The sequence below is a fragment of the Melospiza melodia genome, chromosome 2 (assembly GCF_035770615.1).
Source record: "Melospiza melodia melodia isolate bMelMel2 chromosome 2, bMelMel2.pri, whole genome shotgun sequence".
In the NCBI taxonomy this organism is placed as follows: domain Eukaryota; kingdom Metazoa; phylum Chordata; class Aves; order Passeriformes; family Passerellidae; genus Melospiza; species Melospiza melodia.
In genome coordinates this window covers 58,072,347-58,095,453 of record NC_086195.1, presented here as the reverse complement: position 1 = coordinate 58,095,453, position 23,107 = coordinate 58,072,347, and the positions used below count along the sequence as shown (strand labels likewise).

At 48.1% G+C, this 23,107-nt stretch overlaps 1 protein-coding gene across 2 annotated transcripts in view; it reads right to left on the bottom strand.

The window, feature by feature from the left end:
* The window catches only part of BOC (BOC cell adhesion associated, oncogene regulated), a 54,438-nt gene that overhangs the window by 19,946 nt on the left and 11,385 nt on the right, over nucleotides 1-23,107 (bottom strand). For both annotated transcript variants that reach the window (XM_063148310.1, XM_063148311.1), the window contains exons 2-3: nucleotides 2,701-2,868; nucleotides 2,054-2,332 (exon numbers count right to left, since the gene is read on the bottom strand). In XM_063148310.1, the coding sequence (XP_063004380.1) occupies nucleotides 2,054-2,332; nucleotides 2,701-2,785 (364 nt within the window). In that variant the 5' untranslated portion in view covers nucleotides 2,786-2,868. The remainder of the gene's footprint in view (nucleotides 1-2,053; nucleotides 2,333-2,700; nucleotides 2,869-23,107) is intronic.

Here is a 23,107-nt window from a genome sequence, read left to right as displayed (position 1 = left end):
TCTCCTTGCCACCCCAAAATAATTTTTGGGTGGAACTAAGACTTTCAGAGGGTTTTCTTTCAGCCCTGAAGGTTATCTGGAGGAGATTTATCAACTGCAAGCTGACCTGCCAGGAGCTTTCCTCGCACCATGGTCATCACTGAATCAGCTCTGAGCAAGGTCCTATAGAGGAGGTCTGGAGCAGGACAGAAAGCCTGGGCCACAGCTGCTACCACAGCTTTCAAACTCAGTCCCACCACCAAGTGGTGCTCCCTGTTCTTTCAGAGCAACACCACTGCGGCAAGCAGACTCCAGCTCATGAACATGAGACTGGTTATTTGAACCTCTCCAGAAGATTCTCCTCCCACACCTTCAGTCCCACACCTTCACTGGGATGCCCTATCTCTCTTCACTCACTGACTGCTATATCTTTCCCATCTGGGTGCTCTCTATCACCCGAGGTTATCCAGGTGTGTGGGATGCAGCCTCTGCCATCCCCAGCTACCCCTGAGGATGACGGACCCGTGCAGCACAGCACAGCACAGGGGTTTTCCACAATGGATTAGCTGCTTGATCATCCAGCCTCTGGCTCCAGTTTTGTGAGCTCCACTGAGTGGTGTTCCTGACTTCCTCCCAGAATTGCGTTTGCCATGACAGGGACACAGCAATGGCCAAGTCCTTCTCTTTTGCACACACTAGGCAAAGGTGATTTGGCTCCTGGAGAGGGCTCATGCACTACTCAGAGGCTTTGATTCGTCCTGAAGGACATTATGGGGCCTTCTGGTGCCTTAGGACCTGTCCCCATTCCCTGCTAAAGCAGTCAGATAGGTCAGACATACTTTTCCCAGGAGACAGAGCTGGTGGTAGCAGGCTGGGACGCGAGTGAAAAAAGAAAAGGGGATCAGCTAAGCAGGAGCTGATCAGGCTGAGGAGCTGTGCACACCCTGCTCTCCTAAATTCAAATCATGCCCTTGGTAATCCCATCCGCCTCTCCCCTCCTCTCCTTCTCTCTATCAGGCCACCAGCACACACAGCCCCTTTTCTGCTCTGGAATGTGTTCTCCGAAACTTAATCTCAGCATGGGGCTCAGGCCAAATCCCCCAACAGATTCGGCCCCGTGACAACTCCCCCCCTCCCACCCTGCTTCAGAGTTCAGCAACTCTCTCCTTGCTTTCCCTGGCCTCCTCCTCCCACCCTGTCTGGCCTAAACATTTCACTCCTGATTAATGTAACAGTGACAAGCCAATAGTTCTTGGCTTTAAAGCAAAGCCAGGCCCCACTTTGCACAAACATCTTCACATTTTCATTTTCTTAAGACTTAGCCCCAAACTCCCTTTTGCTGGGAAAGATGAAGCCCTTTCTACACTCAGGGACTGTCACTGCAAGGCAATGGCAGCCTCCTCTGCACACACTTGCTCCACCAAACACTGTGTGGATTTCTGAGAAGGTGGGGCTCTCCACTGCTCTTTTGCACATGCATCGAGATACAATCCCTTCTGCCCAAATACATACAACATCTGGCCAAAACCAGGTGCTTGTAAGAAAAATTGCCCACCTAAGACACCTCTGGCCATGCACACGTCTCCCAGTGCCAGAAGGCAGCAGTGAGGAGCGTGTAAGCTCAGGAATAGGAGCAAAGCCCCTTGCTCAGAGTTGTGTCTCAAGAAGGCAGTAAAACTTAGCACACACTGACCCTGTGTGGGCATCAGCCCCAGCAGCAGTTGGGCCATCAGCTCCAGCAGGTACTACTTACAAACTCCATCAATAAGTCAGGAACCAGAGGAGGCAGCCTAACTGACAGGAAACCAAATCCCACAGCTCAGGCATTCCCTGGTCTTGCAAGAACTTCTCCCTGAAGGCCAGATCTGCAGCCTATCACGTAGAAGGAGGATAGCTTGGGTCAGACTGGGCCACACCATGTCAGCCAGTCCATGACAAAAATGCTACAAAAGGGCCTATGCCAAAGGAGTCATCCCTTGATGGCAGCACGAGCAAGCAAGAATGGGTGAGCTCTCAAGACGTGTGAGCGATGGCCCAAGCAAGGCAGGGGTGTCAGAGAACTGAAGCTACTCACTGGCTAAGGTCACCACTGCAGGGACACTGGCAATGACTCCTTCAGGCACACGAGCGATGCACTGGTAGCGCCCCACGGTGCGGTTGGTGAGAGCCGTGATGCTGAGCTTCCCTCGCTCCACGTGGATTCCCAGCACCTCGTCTGAGCCAGCCAGCTCCTTCCCGTTCAGTCTCCAGGTGAGGTTCACTCGGGGGGGGTCCACCACACACCCCAGGCTGACTGGGCCTCCAAGCTTTTGGACAATAGAGGCAGGTTGCACTGTGACCTGCAGAGATTCACCTGCACAGAGGGGAAAAAACGGGAATAAGAAAGCTCTGTGAGACTCAGCAATAGAATGGACAGATGAAAAAGCTGCAGTGCTGTACTATTTGCATTCCAAATGGCCTTTCCTTGTGCTGCAGCATCCCCTGGAGTCCTCATACACCCACCCTAATTCTTAGAGATGAACCTCAGCCCATTTCTTCCTGGCACCGCCTGAGAGAAATGTTCGACTCCAAATGTATCCTCCTCTGGAAGAGGGTTTGAACCTAGACCTTTGGTCAAGGCTACTCAGGGAACAGCAGAGAGAGGAAACCTCTTTGTCTGTGAGGCATGGCTACGCTAAACAGCACTGAGGCAAAGCAGAATGGATAAGAAAAGACACTCACTCAGTTTGGCAAAACAGCTGGCAGCCACAAGCACGAGGCAAGGGACGGGGAACATGGGCCTCTTCCTTCCACGTGTCATTGCCATCCCATGTGCTGTGACCTGGGCTGCCCAGGGAAGGGTCCCATAAGCTGCTGCAGGGGATGCAGTGGACTTGTGGCAGCGGATTCCTGTGGATGACAAGAGAGATAGGATGGATGAAACCCTCAGGCTTCCCTCTGCTTGGCAGTCCTGCCTGGCTTCTCTACCAACATCCCTAAACTGCCAGATCACCAAGCCAGTGGCCTGAGGAGACTACAGATGCTGATGCAATCAATTTTCTTCTCCAGGCTCTCGCCCAGGCACAGCTGGGAGTCTCCCAAGACATCCCATCCTAAGTACACAGGCACACACAGACACACAGTCTCCTGCCCCATTTTGTACTTGGCACAGTGATTGACAGTGATGCACACCGGGCAATCTTCAGGAGCAAAACACAAACATTTCCAACAAAGTGTCACTGAAGCTATCCACTGAGTGTTGCTGCCACTTCTTGTTTATGTCTGGAATATATTATATTTTGAACACTAAAGTAAATGAGCAGTACAAGTCCACTCTAAGAGACTCAACCTATGAAAATAGTTCAGATTAACAGTTCTGCCTGAAACACACCACCTATTTTAACTCTACACAAACCACCAGGCTCATACTTGAAAGTGTCAACTAGCCCCAAAAAACTAGAAATGTAAGGTTACCTGTCACAACCCAGGTTGCTGTGAAGAGCTGCACACTGCAGCAGCTGCTTTGGAGACCCATGAAGGAACACTAAAGCAGACAAGCCAGATCAGGGGGACTAAAGACCTCAGCAGCGGCCCCAAGAGACACCTCAGATGTCAGACTGAGTTCATCTTTAATCAAAGGCAATAGGCTGAAGTCAAGAGGAGATTTCCCTCTACTGGCATCACAATGCAGCCATAGGATTTTGAGCTCTCTTCAGCTGCAGCACCAAGACAACCTGCAAGCCTTAGGGCACTGCAGAATTGCTCCCGTGGCATGTCTAGAGGGAAGAAGCCCAAGACCAAACCCAAAGCAGCCATGGCAGCCAGCCCAAAGAGCAGTTACACTGTCTGCTCCCCCTGCAGCAAACAGCTCATTAGCCACAGTCACCATCCTCAGGAGCACCTGACTCTGCAGGGTGGTATTTCCTACTTCCACCATGGTCACTGCTTGAGCTATCACCTGTTTGAGCATGTGTTCTCCATACCAATCTCAGTCAAAAAAGGGCACAAGCTCCTTCAATCATAACCCCCAAAATTAAACCTCCTAACTCCTGAAGTAAGGACTGACACATACTCCCCCTGAGATGCCTGGTGAGTTGTTCAAGGCAATGCTGATTACTGCTAGCAAGGAAACCACACATATTTGGGGAAATATCACCAAGCTACTCTCAAATTACTTTGTTTGGCTTTTGGTGACAGCAAAGGTGCAGAAGTGCAGCATAGGGCAATGTCCATGGCCAGCATGCTGGGATGCACACTGTAACAGCAAGAACCCAGCGGGCTGGCTTGCATGCCTCTCTGCAAACTGGGATGTCCCTCTGACAGCCTCACAAGCTGTCCCCTTTCCCCCCCACCACATCCCAGAGCTCTGCTTGAAGGAGAAGTTATGGAAGAGACACATAAAGTTGAGAAGAGGAAAGATAAACCTCCTCAGAGCTGGTGATTTCAAAAGGAAGAAACATCAAGCAAAGCAACATGCTGCTGGAGTTTGGAAAGGCCACAAAGAGCATCTTTACATGGCCCTTTGCAGGCCAGTATGAATCCATGGCACTGGCTGGCCCAAGGCAGCTCTTTACAGGAGTTACAGAAACATGGGTACAGTAGCTGTGAGGCCAAGATGACAAGCCCTACTGAGAGGCAGAATAAATTAAGTCAAGCTTGGCATGGCCCAATGTGGCTTGCAGGCATCCAGGAGCATGGATGGAGTTCAGACATTGGTCATATCCTGAAGGCATCCAGAGAGAACCTAGGCCATACTCCAGCTACTGCAGGCCACAGCCCCGTTACATGTGGAAATCCCTGTGGGGAAACTCCAGTGCCAGAGACAAGACAGCAACTTCCCTCCCACACACCTCATTCTTCTTGGTGTTCACTCTCCTCACCTGAGAAGAGTCTCAAAATTTCCCCCACCAACCAGCACATAGTGACTTGACAGCTCCAAGTCAATCAGAACACTTTAGTTGACTGACTTGGAGACCCATCTGAGTTGCTCAAGTTTATTTCTCCATGTAAGACAGCCACCAAAGCACCCTTCATTATGCCACAGCCACCACGGGGAGTCCCCACTGATGGTGGCTGTAAAAGTGCCCTGGGTCTGTCCATACCACAACATGCACTGTTGACACCACTGCTGATGCACAAGTTATGGTCACACTAATTACACTCATCTGGAAAAGACTTTGAGGTAGTTCAGGCTTAAAAACACCTCACACCCTAACGTTTACTGGAGATTGAAAGCCTTTCACTGATGCAGAAGAAACATTTTGGGGTAGGACTTACTGTCTGGCTCCTCAGCATTGGAAGCCTATGGAGCAAAGCTGACTCATTCCCCCTATCTGGATGGGTTTGGCAGCAGGATGGAAAAATGCTGGATGGAAAGGAGTTGCTCCCTAGAGCCCAGGCTGAGGGAGGGGGTAGGAAAAGATATTCCCAACCAGACCTCCCCGCAGCTCTGCGTTGCACAGAGCCTCTGGCCAGAAGGGCAAAGCCAAAGGCACAGCACTGTGCATGAGACCCCTCGTGAGCTAGGACCACCCAGGCACATGGATGCAGTGATTGAACTGGCTGCCCCCAGGTCTGTGAAAAGATGAAGAGCAATAGGTGGGGAGAAAAAAAAGGGGAGCTCAAAAAATTTGGCCACAGCACTAGGCAGATTGAACAGTATTGAGCAGAGAATGAGGAGAGAAGGTGTGTTGCAACAAGTGTATGCATGGTACCTCCCCAAACCTCCAGGCAAGAGTACAAGCTCTAAATAGGGACATGTGGCCATTTCTTTCACAGCTGAGTGAAGTACAAAAAGTAAATGGCCAGCATAAAAATAATGAGGAAAATGAATGAAAACATCAATTCCAAAAGAACTATTAGGATCTGGGGCCAGATTTTGAAATTCTCAGCTTTTACAATTGAAGCCAGATTTTCAAAAGCATTCAGTTCTTGACATGCTGAGCACTCCTGAATAGGCAACCAACTTACTTCGATGCCTAAATGGGAGCTGACTTCTTTTGAAAATGCTGTCCTTAAGCAGGCTGCAATAATGCAAAGCAAGGAACTTTATCAATCAGACAGCTTTCGATCTGCCTCGTGTCCTGCCAGCAGCACCAGAGTGGACTGCAGTGGGAAAGAAGGCAGAGGTGGGAAGTGGAGGAGACCCCAGGCACCCCAGCTGACTTCCCAGAGGCTGCACCAGGGGCTGCAGGGCTGCTGCATGCCAGGGTCCTGCTCTGCTGCCTCCTCTCCCCAAGGCAGGTTCCTTGTGAAGTGTCCCTGGCTGCAGCACTTCTGCAGCCACCAATAACACCACTCCTGACAGCTCCTGCTTAATTGCTATCTAGGAAAAGAAAGAGTTAAATTAATTTAAAGAGATTCGAGAGGGAGGGAAAACAAAAAAAAAAAAATTGTTTGTTTATTTATTTTAAATTCTTTCCTGCCAGGTTAAAATAACAATTTCCTGTCGGTGGAGCTCTAAGTCCCTTTCAGACAGCCCAGTAAATCAAAAGAGGGGCCATTAAGAGAACAAAATTAACGAGAGCTTAATCAGTTAAGGAGGGGCGGTGGGGGTGTAAAATCTGTCGGCTCAGCTTCCCACCACACACCTAAGGCCAGCGAGGCCCCTGCCTGCAGCCCCAGCTGTGCCACGGCGGCGGAGGGCACGGCAAAGGCGGCGGAGCGAGCAAGGAAAACCAGAGGTGAGGATATAAAAGGGAAGAAAGGCCCGCGCCTGCGCGGGGGGGTGACAAATCTCGAAAGGAAAAAGGGACTTGAATTAAGCACAGGCCGCAGGAGAGGTGTTTGCTGATTAGAAACTGAAGGTTTTACTGAGGAAATGCAGCTCACAGCCCCAAGCCCCCTCCTGCTTAACAAGGGCCAGCCAAGCAGCCCTTGTTACTGCCACATTGCCGGTAATTTACAAGGCTCCCAAATAGGAACCAGCCCGTGCTCCAGCTCCGGGGCAGCATCCCGCAGCACACATCCCAGGCACGGATGGTGGGAAGGCTGCGGGAATGCCCAGGCAGGCCGGGAGCTGTGTGGAGGCACCGACGCACGTGGCAGCGGGTGGGGTTGTGTCACTCACACGGACCTTGGGAACTCCTTCCTGCAAGGCAGGAACAGCGGGAAGGGGCAAGGACTGCTCTGCACCCAGGGAAAGGCTGCAGCAACTGCAGTCCCGCTACCAGCTGGGGACACCCTGGGTGACGCTGGAGAATTCACTGCAGCTGCTCTCTGTTTCCAGCAGGTCAAGTAGGGACAGTGAAACTCCCAGCTCTCTGTTTCATACATTGAGACCTCAGCTTTTCAGAAAAATCAATGTCTTACACAGTATTATGAGCCAATTTTACTTGTAATCATTACTTTTTAATACAACACAGTAGTTTTTTCCTGCCTAAAGCAAAAACCGCTGGAAAAAAAAAAAACGTGAAAAAGAAAAGGGCAACAGCACCCTTTTGTTTTACAAATTGAGGAATCTTGAGGGCTAGAAGAGGAAGCCAACCTGGCCCAAGGTTGTCCAGTAAAGCAGTGGCAAGTGGGGCTGGAAATCAAAAGCTCTTTGATAGGAACCTCCATCCTATCAAGCAAGCTGTTCTTGGATGCTAAATGCTTTCCATCCCCTCTGAAAAATCCCACTGTACAACTGTATAATCCTCTAGGTGCAAAAATACTGTCCAGGTGACATCTTTGAGCAGATCAGCTGCAAAGTCCCTGCAGGATTCCTGGGCATGGACAGCAATCTGGACATCCCTGACTGCTTCTCCCTGACCCATCAAACAGTAACATCCCACAGGGCAAAATTAACCTCTACCCAACCCCTGTCCCCATTTCAAAGTATTAATTTCACACAGATAAGTTAGGCTCATTTTCTCTGAAAGGGTTTGGGAAAAAGGACAGGTTGGTGCAGGACAGAAGTTGGTGCTCCTCTCCCACAGAACATCATGGGCCGCTGATGGGGATGGGTGTGCAGATGCCATAGGGAGTGGCAGGATCCCAAATGGGAAAAAGCTGGTATCAGGAGTGGGCAGAAAGGCAGAAACCAATATTATACTGCTATGTTTGAAGTCAAGGAGGTAGCACAGTGTTTGTGGAAACAAGGATAAAAGCTTGCCTGTTTTTCTCTCTTGTAGCACTGAGAGCTGATTTCAGAGCGCATTAGCTCTTTTAACGTAGCCCTCGACTAACTGTATGAGAGGGTCGCCTTCTCCCTTTTCTAAAGTGATTAGGCAAAAAGACTCTCTCAGCAGTTGCTTGTGAGCTCAGAGAGTCCATCAAAAAGCCACAACAGAGAAAGCCTGGGATAAATTCATGCTCATACTCAGAAAGAAAATATCCAGAATAAAACCTGGCATGGCGAAACCACTAGAGATCAGTGAGTTTGCCTAAAAACTGCATCTGGGTGACCCTAAAAAGAATCACAGTTTTAATTCAAGCAAGTCCTGAGAAACAGACACCTCTTTAAAAAGTAAAGTAAACTTGCAGGGAAAACATCTCTTTTCCTTGAACAGAACTGCTCATGCAAACCAAACCAGCAACAAACCAAACATGCAAACATCTTTGTAACTTTTTTTGTCTTCCTCAAGATGAAGCTACTTCCCTGAGCAGTTTCTTTCCATAACAGCCTGCAGCATCACCAGGGAGAGGACTGGGCATGCTGGCTTTGAATTAGCAACAGGATGCAAAGCCTTCTCATAGCCTGTCTGACTTTTGCTCATATCCCTGAGGACCCAAGGCCTGCAGTTTCTGGCAGCTCTCCATCCAACAGCTCCTCTGAACTGAGCGCCACTTTCCAGGTGGCATTGATCAGGCTGACTTTGCTGAGACCCAGCAAACCCCTTCACGTTGGCATTTCATCAGCCAGCAAGTGTGAGGCTGCCTGAAGAAGAAATGCCACCCTCACATCTGCCACAGGCTCCCCAGTGTCCCCACAGCAGTGGCACCGCCATGGGTGAGGCTCACCTTGGGCACTGCCTGTGGCATGGTGGTCCCAGGGTGGCATGACCTGCCAGCTGGGGACAGCTCTAGTGCGGGCAGGCCACGGATGCAAGGATGGCCTTGCCCCACAGGTACACGTCCTTTTTTCCACAGTTACCGGGAGAGGAGCCTGTGCTAAAACAGAGTATACACACTGGCTTTTGCTGCCCCTTGGCGTGCCCTGAAAGCAGCTCCAGTCCTTGAAAAGACAAGGCTAAAGCGTAAGAAAAAAAGAAAATCCACCTCCTTTCTTCAATATCATGCTCCCCCCATGCCCTAGACACTTAATTTCCCTCTTTCACCCCCCCCCCCCTCCGGCTTCCCCCTCCATTCTGAGTAAATTCAATTTGACAACCCTGCTAATTGGATAAACGCTGCTCCCTACGCTCCTTTAAGGCTGCCCGCTTTTCTCTCCTTGTTTTTGGAGGGCGATTGTGGCTGTTCTTTAACATGAATTCCATCTGCTTTATTTCTCCTCTGCCCATTCAAGACACCTCCTGAATATGTATGAGGGGCTGCGCCCCCCCACCCCTTTTCTCCTCCATCCCACCTCCCTCCCTCATCACCCCCCCACCCCTCTCCCTGCCCTCTCCCATTGCCCGGGACAATAACCCCCCAAATGCCCCCTTCTCCCACCCGGGCCCTTTTTGCTTTAGATAAACACAGGCAGTGTCAAGTGTGAGGAGGGGGGGGGAAGGATGGGGTTCAACTGCCAGTCAAGCCTCGGGCCCTCAATGAAGCCCGGAGGCCTACCCTAATCTGCTGCATGCTTGCCATATGGGAGCTGTGTTGCCCTGGGAAACACTAACAGGCAGAACGGAGCTTAATAGAGTCCATATTCATTGTAATGCAGTGAAATGGCTCGAGGGACTATTGCCCCTTGGGTCTGTTTTCATTCTTCTGTTCCCCCTCTTTCTTTTCTCTCTCTCTCTCTTTTTTTTTTTTTTTTTTAATAAATTTTTTTCCTCCCCTCCTTCTCCCCCTCCTTTTTTTTTTTTTTTTCCTTCTGTTTTGGTTTTTTTTTTCCTCCTTCTTTCTTCCTTTCAAAAGGACGAAGTCCCTGGAGAGCTCTAATCTGGAGAGGCTGGGGGCTCCCCGAAGGGCTGGCCAGCCGATGGGGCAGGAACGGGAAGGGGGAAGGGAGAGGGTGGAGGTGGTTATGGAGGCGAAGGAGAGGTGGAGGGCAAGAGGAAAGTAGTTACTAATAAGCATGCAGCCGGCCAGCTGTCAAGATGCTGACAATACTGCTCCGGGTGCAAAGAGCCCGATAGGCAGCGCTGGCACGGAGCTGGCGCAGGGTCCTCCCGGGAAGCGCCGGCCTCCCCTAAGGGCCGCCCCGAACGCGGCACAAGCGGCAAAGAGAAAAAAAAAAAAAAAAAAAAAAAAAAAAAAGAAAAAAAAGAGAGAAGGGCGCAGATGGAGCGTGCTGCACAGCCTCTTCAGAAACAAAGTGCACCTAGGAAACAGATGTTGTTGCTGCAACAAGCCTGGAACTACTGGCTGCTCTCTGGCTCCTTCTCCCAAGTGTGTGCCGGGAGAAAGGGGCCCTGGAGCAGCTGCCAGGGCTGCCCCCGTGGCTGGGACAGGCTGTGTCTCCACTCAAAACCTTTCAGTCCAGAATCACTCCCAAACTGGGAGAGCTGCCACAGTTTTACAGCAACTTTTCCTCAGCACTCTCCATCCTTCTCATTCTTGATCCACCTGCAGACTCTCCTGCCTCGCAGCTAAGGTCCCAATTTAGGGAGCGGAGGAATCCTGAAAGGGGTGTACATCTGCAGCACTTACAGAAGGGCCCAGGCCCTGCATTCAGGAGCTTGATTTTCAAATGGCACAGAACCAGCAGAATTGCTGCTATCAAGATTGTGCGAGATCAAGGCCCCACAGAGGTGCAGCTCAACCTACTCTCTTGCCAAGGCTGGTGTCAGGAAAAAAGGGTCAGGATCCCCTTGAAAACCACATCAATGTAGTAACACTTGTGATGAGTTATTTGCTCTGGAGTGTTTTCAGTTTTCCTCACAACTGCAATAAACTCAGCTGATGTGCAGCAACAAAGTCTTCCTTTTTTGAGGCTTTGCTATGGAACAACACTGAATCTTCATTGTAAGAAATATTTCAGAGGAGGCAGCAGGAAAGGGGTCACCCACTGATACCTGTATGATGTGAAAACACACCTTCAGTCTCAGAAGAAAGGGATTTAGTGCACTGTATTGCTTGCCTGAAGCATTCTCTCTTGCCACATCAAAACAACACTTGCTTTATCATTCCATCACAACTAAAGCTGGAGATCAGTGTCAATGCAGTCAGATGCTGTACTAAACACAGAAGAACAATTCCATGTCCTCTAGACTTCACACCATTGGGTAGAAGAGTTAGTTATTTCAGGATGCTTGATACAAGCACTAAAAAAAAATTACCTGTGCGTACCTTTTTGCTCTTTGGACAAAGAGGAAAAGCATGTAATAGAGAGAGCTGGGAGTAAGTGAGAATGTACATCTGGACAAGAAAAGCCCAGAGAATGGCTCTGCTGGCAACTGATGCAGTGGGACCCACAGGATGGGTGGCGAGTGCCAACTGATGCAGCTGGCTCTGGTCTGGGCTCCACCACTCTGAATCCTAACACCAAAATGAGCTGGGCCTCAGGTTGTTCCCTCCCAGTCAGCAGCTGCAGTGGAGGAGGGTGCAGGGAGCAATGGGCAGTTCCCACCAGGAGCTGTCATCACACAGGCACAGATGTGCCTGTGGGTAGTTTAAATTACTCAGGGCACTGCTTTTGTTTTTCCCTTCTCATCCTCTGCAAACAAAAAAACCCCAAACTTTGAAATCTGATGTTGAGATTCTAATTGCCTCTTGGGTTAGGGAGAGGTCAGAGAGAAGGCAGGCCTGGCAGATGTAGAGGAAGTGATGCCAGGCAAAAGCCCTCAGAGATACTAAAGGGAAGTGTGGAATAAAGATGACAGAAAATAAAGCGCAGGAAAATTAAATTTAGATTACAGGGTCAAGAAAGAAGAAACAGAGGAGTTGGATTTTGGCAGATTTCCTCATGTTGCATTTGTCCCCACTGCTTCAGGGCAAGGACATGGCAATGCCATAGCTCACTCGACAGATGCATATCCAGGCTCAAGTCCTTTTCCTGGTTTCCTCTGAGCAGGGGCTGTCACCTCACACCATCACCTCTCAAACAATTCTCTCTCCCCAGCTGATACTCTTCCACTTAATTTAAATGTGGTCTGCTTGGAATAGCAGGAAAACCACTCCTGCTCTCCACCAGAAACCCCTTGCTGCTCAGAGACAAAAGCTTAAGACTTCTGCAGCATGCCCTGGTCTCAGTGAAACAGCATTCTTCCATCGAGAATTCCATGGAAAAATGGACATCTAAATGTCCAAAATGGCCATTTAGAGACATCCCCATCACCACCATAAAGAGAAACTGCCTTCTAGTTTGCACTCCTTTCAGGATGCTCTTATCCAAAGCTGTTTTCACTCTCCATCGCTTCCCCAGCAGCTCTTGAACTCTCACTCCCTGGCTACAGGACATCAAGATGTTGACCAGAACAATCATTTTGCCACTGATGACGCAGCAACACTAAAAAACCCCAAACCCTAGGCTACCTAATATCACCCTATGGCCTCCCTGCAGCCAGAGCAGTGGCCAAGAATGGGAAGGAAGGCCACAAATCATGGCAAAGGTGGGACATGGAGCTGCCCTGAAAAGACCCATCTCTATTTTATTGTTTCTGTCACGTGATGGGGTCAAGCTTGCAACAGGACAGACAATAAATATCCCAGCATCCATTCATGCTGGTAGCCACCAGCTGAAACACTCCTCTTTCTGTATAACATGAACCAAAGCACAGAGGAGTGGGGGACAAACCCCACCAGTCAGCATCTGCATGGAGCACAGCAGGAGTGCTCGGGGAGCAAGCACACTTCAGTGTCTATCAGCTATGGCCACCTGCAAAATGAGACTCAGAAGCTCTTGTTCGCAGAATAGATCACAAGCCAGACACAGCAGCTATGGACACTTTTTAAGAGCAGCCCACATCTTCATATGCCTAATTATGGGGTACCTTTAAGTGTCAAACTAAAAAAAAAAAAAATCCAAATAATCTTTGTCTAGGAACAATAGAAAAATCTTGTCCATGTCCAATTAGAAACAGTAATAGAGCGAAACAAATACATGAATAAAAAAAAACCAAACCACAAACCAGAAAAGTTCACAGAAACTGCCAGTGACACTGTTAAGCTCTCCTTGGGGGAAGCTGCTATGGGGAAATTTTCCTGTTGGCAGAGCAGAGACTTGGGTAGCTTTCCTAGGCTCTGAACCTTCTTCCAGTATGTACTTGAAGAGCAAGGGTGCCTACAACCGCTGCAGCAAAAACTAGCCAAGCTTATCATAAACCTAAGCCAGTGGCACAGGAGAAATACCTGCTAAAACAACACATCCCCTGGATTATAACAGAGGACTTGATTCTACTGCCACCAAAATCAGCCTGATCTTTGCCATGACTTCAATGGGAGCAGGCCCAGAAACTGCATTAACAAGCACAAGGCTAGTTTAACACAGTTGACATCAAAATCCAGAAGAGCACACAAAAGAGACAGGACAAAGTACTTGCCAGTAACGTCAATACAAAGTTTAATCCCCAGATGGCTGGCTTTAGAGACATCCCCATCACCACCATAAAGAGAAACTGCCTTCTAGTTTGCACTCCTTTCAGCAATGACTTGTTGCTGGGATGCAAAAGAGCATAAGCCCATTTTTCTTGCCCTTTGAAGACGGTATTTAAAAGTTGGGGATTTTTTTTTCTTTCCTAAATTTGAGAATAAATGGGAGTTTTTACTCTCCATAGCTGTCACTAAATTGCTTTTCACTAACAATAATAATTTTCGTTATGGGAGCAGGTCAAGAGCCTCTAGAACTCTCTGCTGGGACAAATTTCCACTGGAAGACATGTCACTACTCCAAAAAACACAAGAGGAAGCTCAAGGCTAGCAAAACAAAGGGACAGAAATGACCATAGCAAATGCTCTGGCTTGTGCGAAATGCCTAAGGTGGGGTGCAGGGATCAGCACCGAGTGCCAGAACCCAGATGGGCTGAGCCAGAGCCCTACTTTGATCAGCAGCTGCCACGCTGCTCCAAACCCCCATGGGGCCAACCCTGAGGTGAAAAATCATGTGGGACACACTCACAGTGGGGTCTAAGGATGGGTTACAGATTTCCCCTCTCCCCAGAGATGAAGAGGAGAGGGCTGCATTGTTTAGGCTTTTTTAAAGGTTGTGTTTGCATGTGATTTGCCCCATTTATCAGCACAACAATAAACACACCTCTCCAAAAATGACAGTCCCGTTGAGGACAGTGAGCCAAACACGGCAGGAGATGAAGCAAGAGATGCAGATGGGCAGGGCTGCCATAAGGTTTCTCTCTGTCGACAAGGGGATGCTCCATGACAAAAGGATGGCAAAACGCTGCTGCCTCCGAGCCTGGGAAGGGAGACTCACCTGCTTGTGTCCCAGCCAGCTCCTAGGACACACCAGTAAGTGCCACAGCCAGGCCTGACAAGCAGCAGCAGCGGCTCTGAGGACCGGGCACAGCACAGACCTGCCCCTGGCTCCCCACTTGTCACCGCTGCCCGTTCACACTCGAACCCACGCCAGAAGCACCAGATCAGAGCCCAAGGCCCCTCCCGGGGCCTTTCACACAACAAGCATCAGCAGCAATTCCAGCTGTAAAGTTTGCTTTCCTTGACACACAGTTTACTTTCTCCATTCCCCCGCATCCCACCCCTGCCACTTACCCCTCACTCCAAAAAGGCTCTCTCAAACAGGCTTAAGCTTTAAACAAATAAGGGCTTGGCAAGCAGCAGCCTGCTCCCGTTTCCCTCCCCACCAGCCCTGCTCTCCCCCCGCTGCCTCCACCTCTGAGCCGTGGCGCAAGCGGAGCTGGCGAGCGCCGTGCAGGCACAGAAAACAAACACGTGGAGCAGAGCCAGCTGTGAAGTTGGATTTGGCATACGCTGTTTGCAGAATGAATAAAAGCACATGAGAGAAGAGGGAGTGGGAGAAGGGGACAGACTGGGGAGCCGGGGGTGCCCTGGGCTCAAGGGGAGAGCACGACTCCAGGACAAAGCCCTGGCACATGCCTGCTGCAGGGTCCTGTGCCCTGCGTGGAACTGGAGGGGGGGACAGTCCTACAGGCACATTTCCTGAGCTGTTTGGCATCACACTTCCACACCCCTTCCCTAGCAAGCTGAACCGTTTTTGCATGTGCTTGCCCTCCCTCCTGGGCAAAAATTAGTGTGTTCTGATGCAACATGTGAAAAATAAATGCACTTTTACCCCCCAGGGCATGCAATTCTCCCCCTTTCTTTCTTTCTTAGGGTTTCTATTTCCATTGCACATTATGCTGCAGGGCCCCACAGCACAGGAAACCCTGACCCAACTGCCCCATCACCTTGGCTGAGATTACATATGTTGAAGGTCCACATTTACATTAATCCCTCTCCCAACTGTCCCTTTCTGGAAGGGTTTCAGACAAAATATCCCTCCTCTTAAACCCAAGCTCCCAGGAGACGTTAGCTCGGGTATTATTTATTATTCTGCCTTCATCTGTCTGGTCTAGCCATGGGAATGGCACTGGAAGGCTTTAGGAATAGATCACCTATGGCCTTACATCAACACTGGACCCATGCAGGTTTTCCTCCCTCTCCCTATCACCTCCAAGCAAAATGAAACAAACGTATGCACTCTGCCTGGTTTGGGGCAGAATCCAGTGATTTGACGTGGTTTGCTTGTGGTTTCCACCCAAAACCATAAACCAGCCCAGGTTTGCTTGGAAGGTCCTCAGCTGTGTTTGGAGGCTGTAAGAAAAGCAGCAGTGTCCTACCTGGTCTTGGACCCTGTCCAAAACAGGCCAGCAGCTGGATGGATTAACAGCCCAGCCTGACCACCCAGACACCTGCAGACATGTTTCCACAAGTCTCATTACCACCCCTGAAACACAGTAAGGACTTTACCTTCTCCAGGCCAGCCGTGTACACTTGTCCCTCAGCATCACTCCAAACCACCAAACTGACAACAAGAGACAGTATTGGGATAGTTTTCTTCCTGAGAACTACGTTATGGACCCCTGATCACGGGCAAGGAAGGTAGCTACCCTGGAGAAATATTGCAACTGCCTTTTTGTTTTGGAGTGGAATTTACTGAGACACCTAATACAGCCATGGATCACTGCAAATAAAGCATTGCTCAATCACCCCACTCCGATCTCTCTCCCTTTTGGAGGCAAATTAGCAAGACAGAGATGGATAGAAACTTATAGTCTTGGAGGTTATGATGCCACATTTCTGGAATTGCCTCCTCTATTGGACAAAATATACCCCTTCCCTGTGTCTCAGATTTCCAGGCTGCAAGAACGGAAACAGCAAACTCCAGCTGGTACAAGCAGTAACGAGATGAACATGAGTCAGATAATTTCAGATTCTCATAGAAAGGTGCTAGACAGGTATGTAGTGTTATTATCTCTACTGCTTCCTGGTAGCCCCAGGATTTTTGGATTAGTAAAATACAGATGTCAGCATCTTGGGGATGCTGCCTCAGTAACTGAACCAAACAGGGAGCGGCATGCTGATTGCAACAAGGGGAAAATATGAATTTGCAGCGCACACAAAATATTGTGGTTAAGGGAGACAAGATACCACTGACAACAGGATAATTCATTGGGGTTTGTCAGACTAAACTTTCTGAAATCAGAGACTTAGGGAAAGCGTTTGTCAAGCAAACATTCAAACATCCAGCTGCCAAGAACTAAGTAAACAGAGAAGGAGAAGTAGCAGAGCCAATGTGGCACCATTTGCAAATACCCCATGATCATCAGTCACAGGCCAACTGAGCCCATCAGCAAGCACTAGTGAAGCCAACGGGATGAACTACTGCAGGAAGACCCACCACCAGGGTGGACAAACAGCGAGAAATTCACACCTTCAAAATGTTTTCATCTAGAATAGGATTTGCAGAACTGGGCAGGTATAAGTACAGCAGTCTGTGTGGTTCAGTGGACACCTTCCTGCACCACACACATGCAACTACCTGGGCACATGAAATAAAGACAAGGTCCAGGCTGAAATTAGTCCTCCAAGACAGTGAGCAATACCCAACAGCTCTGGTACCATGCATTTTAGTCCCACTTCACCTGAAAGCCTGCAGTGGCATTTACTGTACTTATGAGGAGCCAGAAACCAGGGCCAAAGATCTGAGGGCAAACCAGCTGATCCCAGCCCTGAAGCCAAGGGTGCCTAGTGGCACTGGGCAAGTGAGGGGAAACACTGGTCTCTGCTTCCCACCTAAGTGCCTATCCATCTGTCAGGCCTTCACTCCCATGGTTCACAAGACTGCTGGAGGGGCACCTGGATGACTTAAGGGATCCAAGAAAATGGATGAAAAATACACAAGTTTAGACATGCTGTGCAGTAAGACACACGTGGAATTTCCAACCAGGTCTGCTGACCTCTCTGGGAAAGCATTCAAGATTGAACATGTCAAAAACAAAGCTGAAACCCATCTCAGGCAATCCTACAAACGTACCTTTTGTCTACACGCCCCTATTCTTCTATACCTCGTCCCAACAATGACACCAGAGTGACATTATATTAATTTCCTATAGATCAGACCTCTCTTGGCTGTCTGAAAGAAGAGTAACAGACACAGGGCATGCTTCAAGGCCAGCACTGGATGCATCACTTTTCTATGAGTCACTGGCCATGGACGCACCAACAGTAGTGATGGTAAAACCATTCCTTGGCATGTTTGTGGCCACCTGCATTCTGCACAAGTGATCAAAAACTCTCATGCTGCAAAGGTGCTGGGAAGTTTGTGGTTCTGCAGCCCAAAATTACTGACACCTTTGTACCTAGACTGTGTTTGTGTGCAGGAGGTTCACGGGGGGGAGTTAGGAAAGCTGTCCTCCTCCTAGCTAGAGAAGGACTGAGAGAGATCAAAGGACCCAGAGAGGCTGCTGGTTCCAAAGAAAAAGAGGCTTGCAGGTTTAGTTGTGACAAACAGTGACTCTGAGTTGACACAAAGGGATTTGATGCATTTGATGCATACAGCATTGGTTCACTCCAGCTCTGAGGGAAAAGGGTGGCCTTCCACAGGAGAACTCCATCCAGATTTAAAAGGCTGAACCTCCATACTAAGAAACAGTCCAGTACCACAGACAAAAACCTTGAGGTTTTTTTCATCAGGAGTTAAATGACCTCCTCTAGAGTCCTGACATAAATGCTCCAAGTATTTATAACCTGGAAGAGATATTAATAAAGAGGCAGAGTTGCTTTAACTTTCTCTTCTCTGCTCCCCTCCTGTATTCTCACCCTCAATTTGCTACTGTGCAGCAATCCTTGGGCAGTTAAATCAGCAGCCTACACAATGCAGTATTTAAAGCCCAAGAAGCTATAAACATGGCAGAAAATACATGCCTACAGAGGTTTTCTGCCTTCCATACCCTCCAAACTTTCAATTTTCTCACATGGGAGACTGGCTTAAAACAGACAGGAGGAGCCAGTGCTATGACCAGCCAGTGGTCCCCAGCACAGCCACAAGCTACCTGGGGCTTGCTGCTGCTGCAGTCCCAGCAGTGCAGGGCTGCTTTGGTCACAGGACAAGGTGTTTCCCAAGCATCATGAGGCAAAAGTGCTCCCTGTCCTGCAATGGGAATGGCTGAAGCAGAGTTCAGCACCATCCCAAATCCGACCAGGTGCTTCTGGCAGGGCAGGAGGTGGCACAGCAGTCCTAACCCCTGTAAGGAACATGCTGATCTCATTTTTTCAACCACAATGGCACTGGTGTTGGACTCTCACTCATAAACAAGTGCAGACTGCTCATCCACTCCTTAGGGTTTCCAACGGGAGAAAAAGAACCTCAGACCACTGACAGCATTTAGTCACAACAGTAGACTTTGGTTTGAGATCATTCACATCACCTGGGCCACATAGCACGACACCATCCCACTTTTGGTCCATGCCTTTGCTGTTTCCCTTGATGGCAGAAGCGGGTGAACAAAGGGTTAAGCTGGTACAGCCTCAAAAATCACTCCTTGCTTTCTGAAGCAAGAAGATCTTTGGCAGGGTCCCCATCTGGGAAATGACATCCCGTCCCCCCCTCGCGTCCCCCTGAACTCAGAACAAAGCACTGCACTGCCCAACATGCTCCTCCACTGTTTTCATCTTGCTCCAAATGCTTCTTGCGTTTCAACTTCTGCCAAAAAGAAATGCATAAAAAAATATAAAAAAGGCATGTGTGGGGCAGGGGAGAGGAAACAAAGAGAGTAGAGGGAAGTCATTAAAACCAAATCTTGATTACCTACCAGTGGTGGAAAAAGGAAGCAGGGGTGAGGAGATTTTTCTGTTGAGATATGCTTTTTGAAGCTGAAACCAGTAGGCACAGAGGAGACAAGACTTCTCCACACAATCCTCCACCTGGGACCAAAATTAACATGCTTTGCCTTTCCAGTCTACCATGTGCCACACCATCATCGTCATCAGAGGAGGAGGCATCTGCTTCCTCAAAACAATTTCTGCCAATCACCACACACATTTTTTACTACTCTCACAGCTGTAGCTCTCACAGAGTTCCTGCGCCCAGCACTGAGCCCTGCTGGCACAGGACCAGAGGACACAGCACAGCTGGCCTGCCATTTCCACCTTGATATCAAATACAAAGGTTTGGCCATTGCAAAGCCATAGGAAATCCTAGGGGAAATGAGCCTGGAGAAGATGGCTTGTGCATGATTTGTGCAGAGGCTGGATGGGCCAAATGAAGAGTCCCAGACTGGCTCTGTCTCCCAAAAAGACAGACAGAAAAAATAATTTTAAAAAAGACAGACAGAAAAAATAATTTTAAAAAACCACATTGGCCAAAGAAGCATTTAAAAGCAAAACAAAAAACCCAGTCTGGTTTGTAGTCTGTAACAGATGAACCCAGGGACACGCAGAGCATGCTTTTTGTTCCTTCAGTACAAAAGCCCTTGGTTTCCCTTCCTCCTCATTCCAGCATTTCCCCATTGGGGGTGTCAGAGACAGTTCAAGGCCTCCCAGTACTTCAGACAAAACTGGGTCTTGCTGCCCTGAGAACAAGTGACTGGGATCTAAGAGAACTGGGGAGATTTGAGGAGCTGAAGAGCTGCAAAGGCTAAACCTGCTGCCCCTGGAGGATGGCCAAATGGTCAACATCCCCATGACCTGCCACAGGCCAGTGCTTCCCTCCAGGATTTGGCTTCCCAAGGTGTGACTTCAGCTTGCAGGCTGCATGGCCAGGCCACTTGGATTCCCCAGGGCTTGCTTGTGCTACAGCTGGTGCTCTGCAGCATGTCAAAGAGAGGGAGAGATTAACTCCTTTTTTAAGTATCTCATTACTGTTATATTTTTAAACACAGCTGGGTGAAAATTTTTTAGCAAAGCCATAAATAAATAAATACTTTGAGGAAATTTCCTGCAATCTGAAAATTTTACTGACTGGTCTGGCCTTTATCAGATTATGTTCCCTCTCCAGTATGCATAAACTCTACTTGCTTCTGCTTTCTCTCCTGTAAGGACCAAATCCATTGAAATATCTATAAAATATCAAGATTTCAATGCCTGTACTGTTTGATATTTTAACAACCACCCTCCTGACCAGCACAGCAGTCACATATTCATTGTTGTCCCACCTGATGATTTTTAATTTTCCCTGCAATCAGAGATGTCACCTGCCAGGACCCTAAGATGCAGACATTAAAAATTTATTTCCTAAACCTGTCTGCAAAACACTTCTTTTCCTGCTCTTAGGAGAGAGATGACAGACACAATCAGTTGGGAATCTAATGTCTCTGATAAGCTTTCCTCTTTCACAGATCATCCTGCTACAATGCCTCCATCATAGCTAGCTTGGTTTAGAAAGCAGTTTCTACAGCTGAGGACAACAGTCAAAATCACCATCTGTCATGACATCCTACATAAAATAAATAAGAAAGACAACACCACCCACTACCTCCTATTAGTAGACTGTTAAGGAAAGCAAACAATCACCCACTTCTGAAGGAGCCCAAGACAGGAGGAGCATTTCTCTTCCAGTCGTTCCCTGCCTGGCTGTGGCAGACAAAGCCTGTTTAGTAGTGTCTGTACGAGAAGCTTCTGTTACATAAATAGCAAATGAAGTTCAGCTGAGAAGAGGTGCCCCAAGCGTGAGGCTTTGCACATGGAGCAGAGGAAATGCTTGCTCCAGAAAGGCTGCCTTTCTACAGTACTTCTCATTTTAACAGGATGGTTCCCATTTAAACCCTCTTCAATCCTGAAAGAGATGGCTTGGAGCTCCCAGCCTCCTTACCCAAATGCTAACCCACTCCTTGTAGCCCAAAAAAGGAAATAAATTCATGAACAAATCATTTCCAGTACTTTTTTTCCAGGCTATTGTTATGTGACTGCATTTGGAAGTAAGAGAGAGAAAAAACAAATACATGACTGTGGTCAGAGTCTGGCCTAGAACACGGGAAGGAAAAAAAGAAACCTCAAACCCCAAACCCAATCCTTGTTTTTTATGTTTAGTCATTTTTGGAGAAAACTGTAAGCAGTAAAAGACCAGGAATAAACACTGACACCAGCTCCCGGGCTTTGGGGTTGACAACAGGAGATTCTAATCTATTCTTCCATCTATCAATGCATTCTGCTCAGCCTAAAACATTTTTAAAACCTAAGTCTAATATGCTAATAATCTAATTGAAGAAGTCTAACTTGCCTTCTGCTGCAAAGGAGTAAGAAGCTTTTGTGTTGTGAATTGCTTTATCATTTTAGAATGCCTCTTCAATGCAGAAATCACCTTTGCTTGAGAGGTTTTAGCAAACGTTTCACAGGAAAGATCAGATGGCCTTCTCTAAAGACTCACCCAAGCAGTGTTCTGAGAGGACACAGCAAGCCCCTGACATTCGATTGCCTACAGGAAATATAAATCTAGAATTCTTTGGATTTTCCAAAAATCCTTATATTACCATCCAGTAAAGGAACATAAGGAGTGTTAGATTCCTTTATTGTACAGAGACTCCTTTAAGAACGCAGGTGCTCAGCAAAAGCCAAGCTCTGCCTCAAGGACATTTATCTCTAATTGCTTACAGGGACTGTCAATGCCTTTTTTGAGAAGGGAAATCTGTGACTGTCCCACAGCACTGAACACCACCAGAAAAACCTTTCACTCTTCAATGCAAAGCCATATGTAGATCAGCTCAGGCAGTACCTACCCTACAAATTACATTAAATTCTGTCACTTGCTACAGACCACAAGTGCAGCATTAGAAGTGGGAAGGAATAAGGTCTTTCCTCTCCCTCTAGCAACTGTGAAAACTCACCTATCTAAGGGAAATACAATCTCAGAAATACCATTAGGGAAATCATTCACCATTTCTTAACTTGGAAAATAAAATAAACTCTTCCAGGAAGAAGAGCACTCAGTTTTGTGAAAACACTGCTCCATAATTTTAGAATCCAGTTGTGCAGCTGGCACACTCTCCCTGGGATGGGTAAAACAAGCTGTTTCATATAGTCACATCCACAACGTGCTGCAGGATTTAATAGTTCCTCATGAAAGAGATAAGCTATATAAACATAAAATGTTAAAAATGGGACAGAAAGCAGCTTCAAGAATTCTCTCAGCAAGCACAACACGGAAACAATTATAATTTCCCTCTGCATTTACTGCCAGCTGAAGTTTTTCTGTTTCTTCACTTTACTTTGCCGATAACAAACATCTGTTGGGAGCATCCTGCCCTGTGCAAGAGAGGAACACATCCATCGCAGCCTTTGGGGCTCTGTACTCAAGCAAAGCCTCTGGAGATCCTCCTCTGTAACAGCCCCAGAAAAACCTCTGCTGGTCTTACCTCTTGACTACAAAATTCTCCCATGGAAAATTAGTCTTTTTTTTTTGCAGCATACAAGTAGTTCAAGTAGTTAAGGAGACCTTCAGAAAAAATATGATGAGCTCTAGGAGAGATGATCTCTTGAGGTCCCCCATATATGTCTAAGGATCTTATTTTAGGGTCTTCCTTCCCAGCTTCCTTCCTGCTACCAGCTTTTACTCACATATTTCTTCGTCAGAAAGCTCTAGAAGCCCAAATCACCAGGCTCCAAGATAAAGCTGACCATCTGTGGCTCATTAACAGCTTTTGATCCTTTT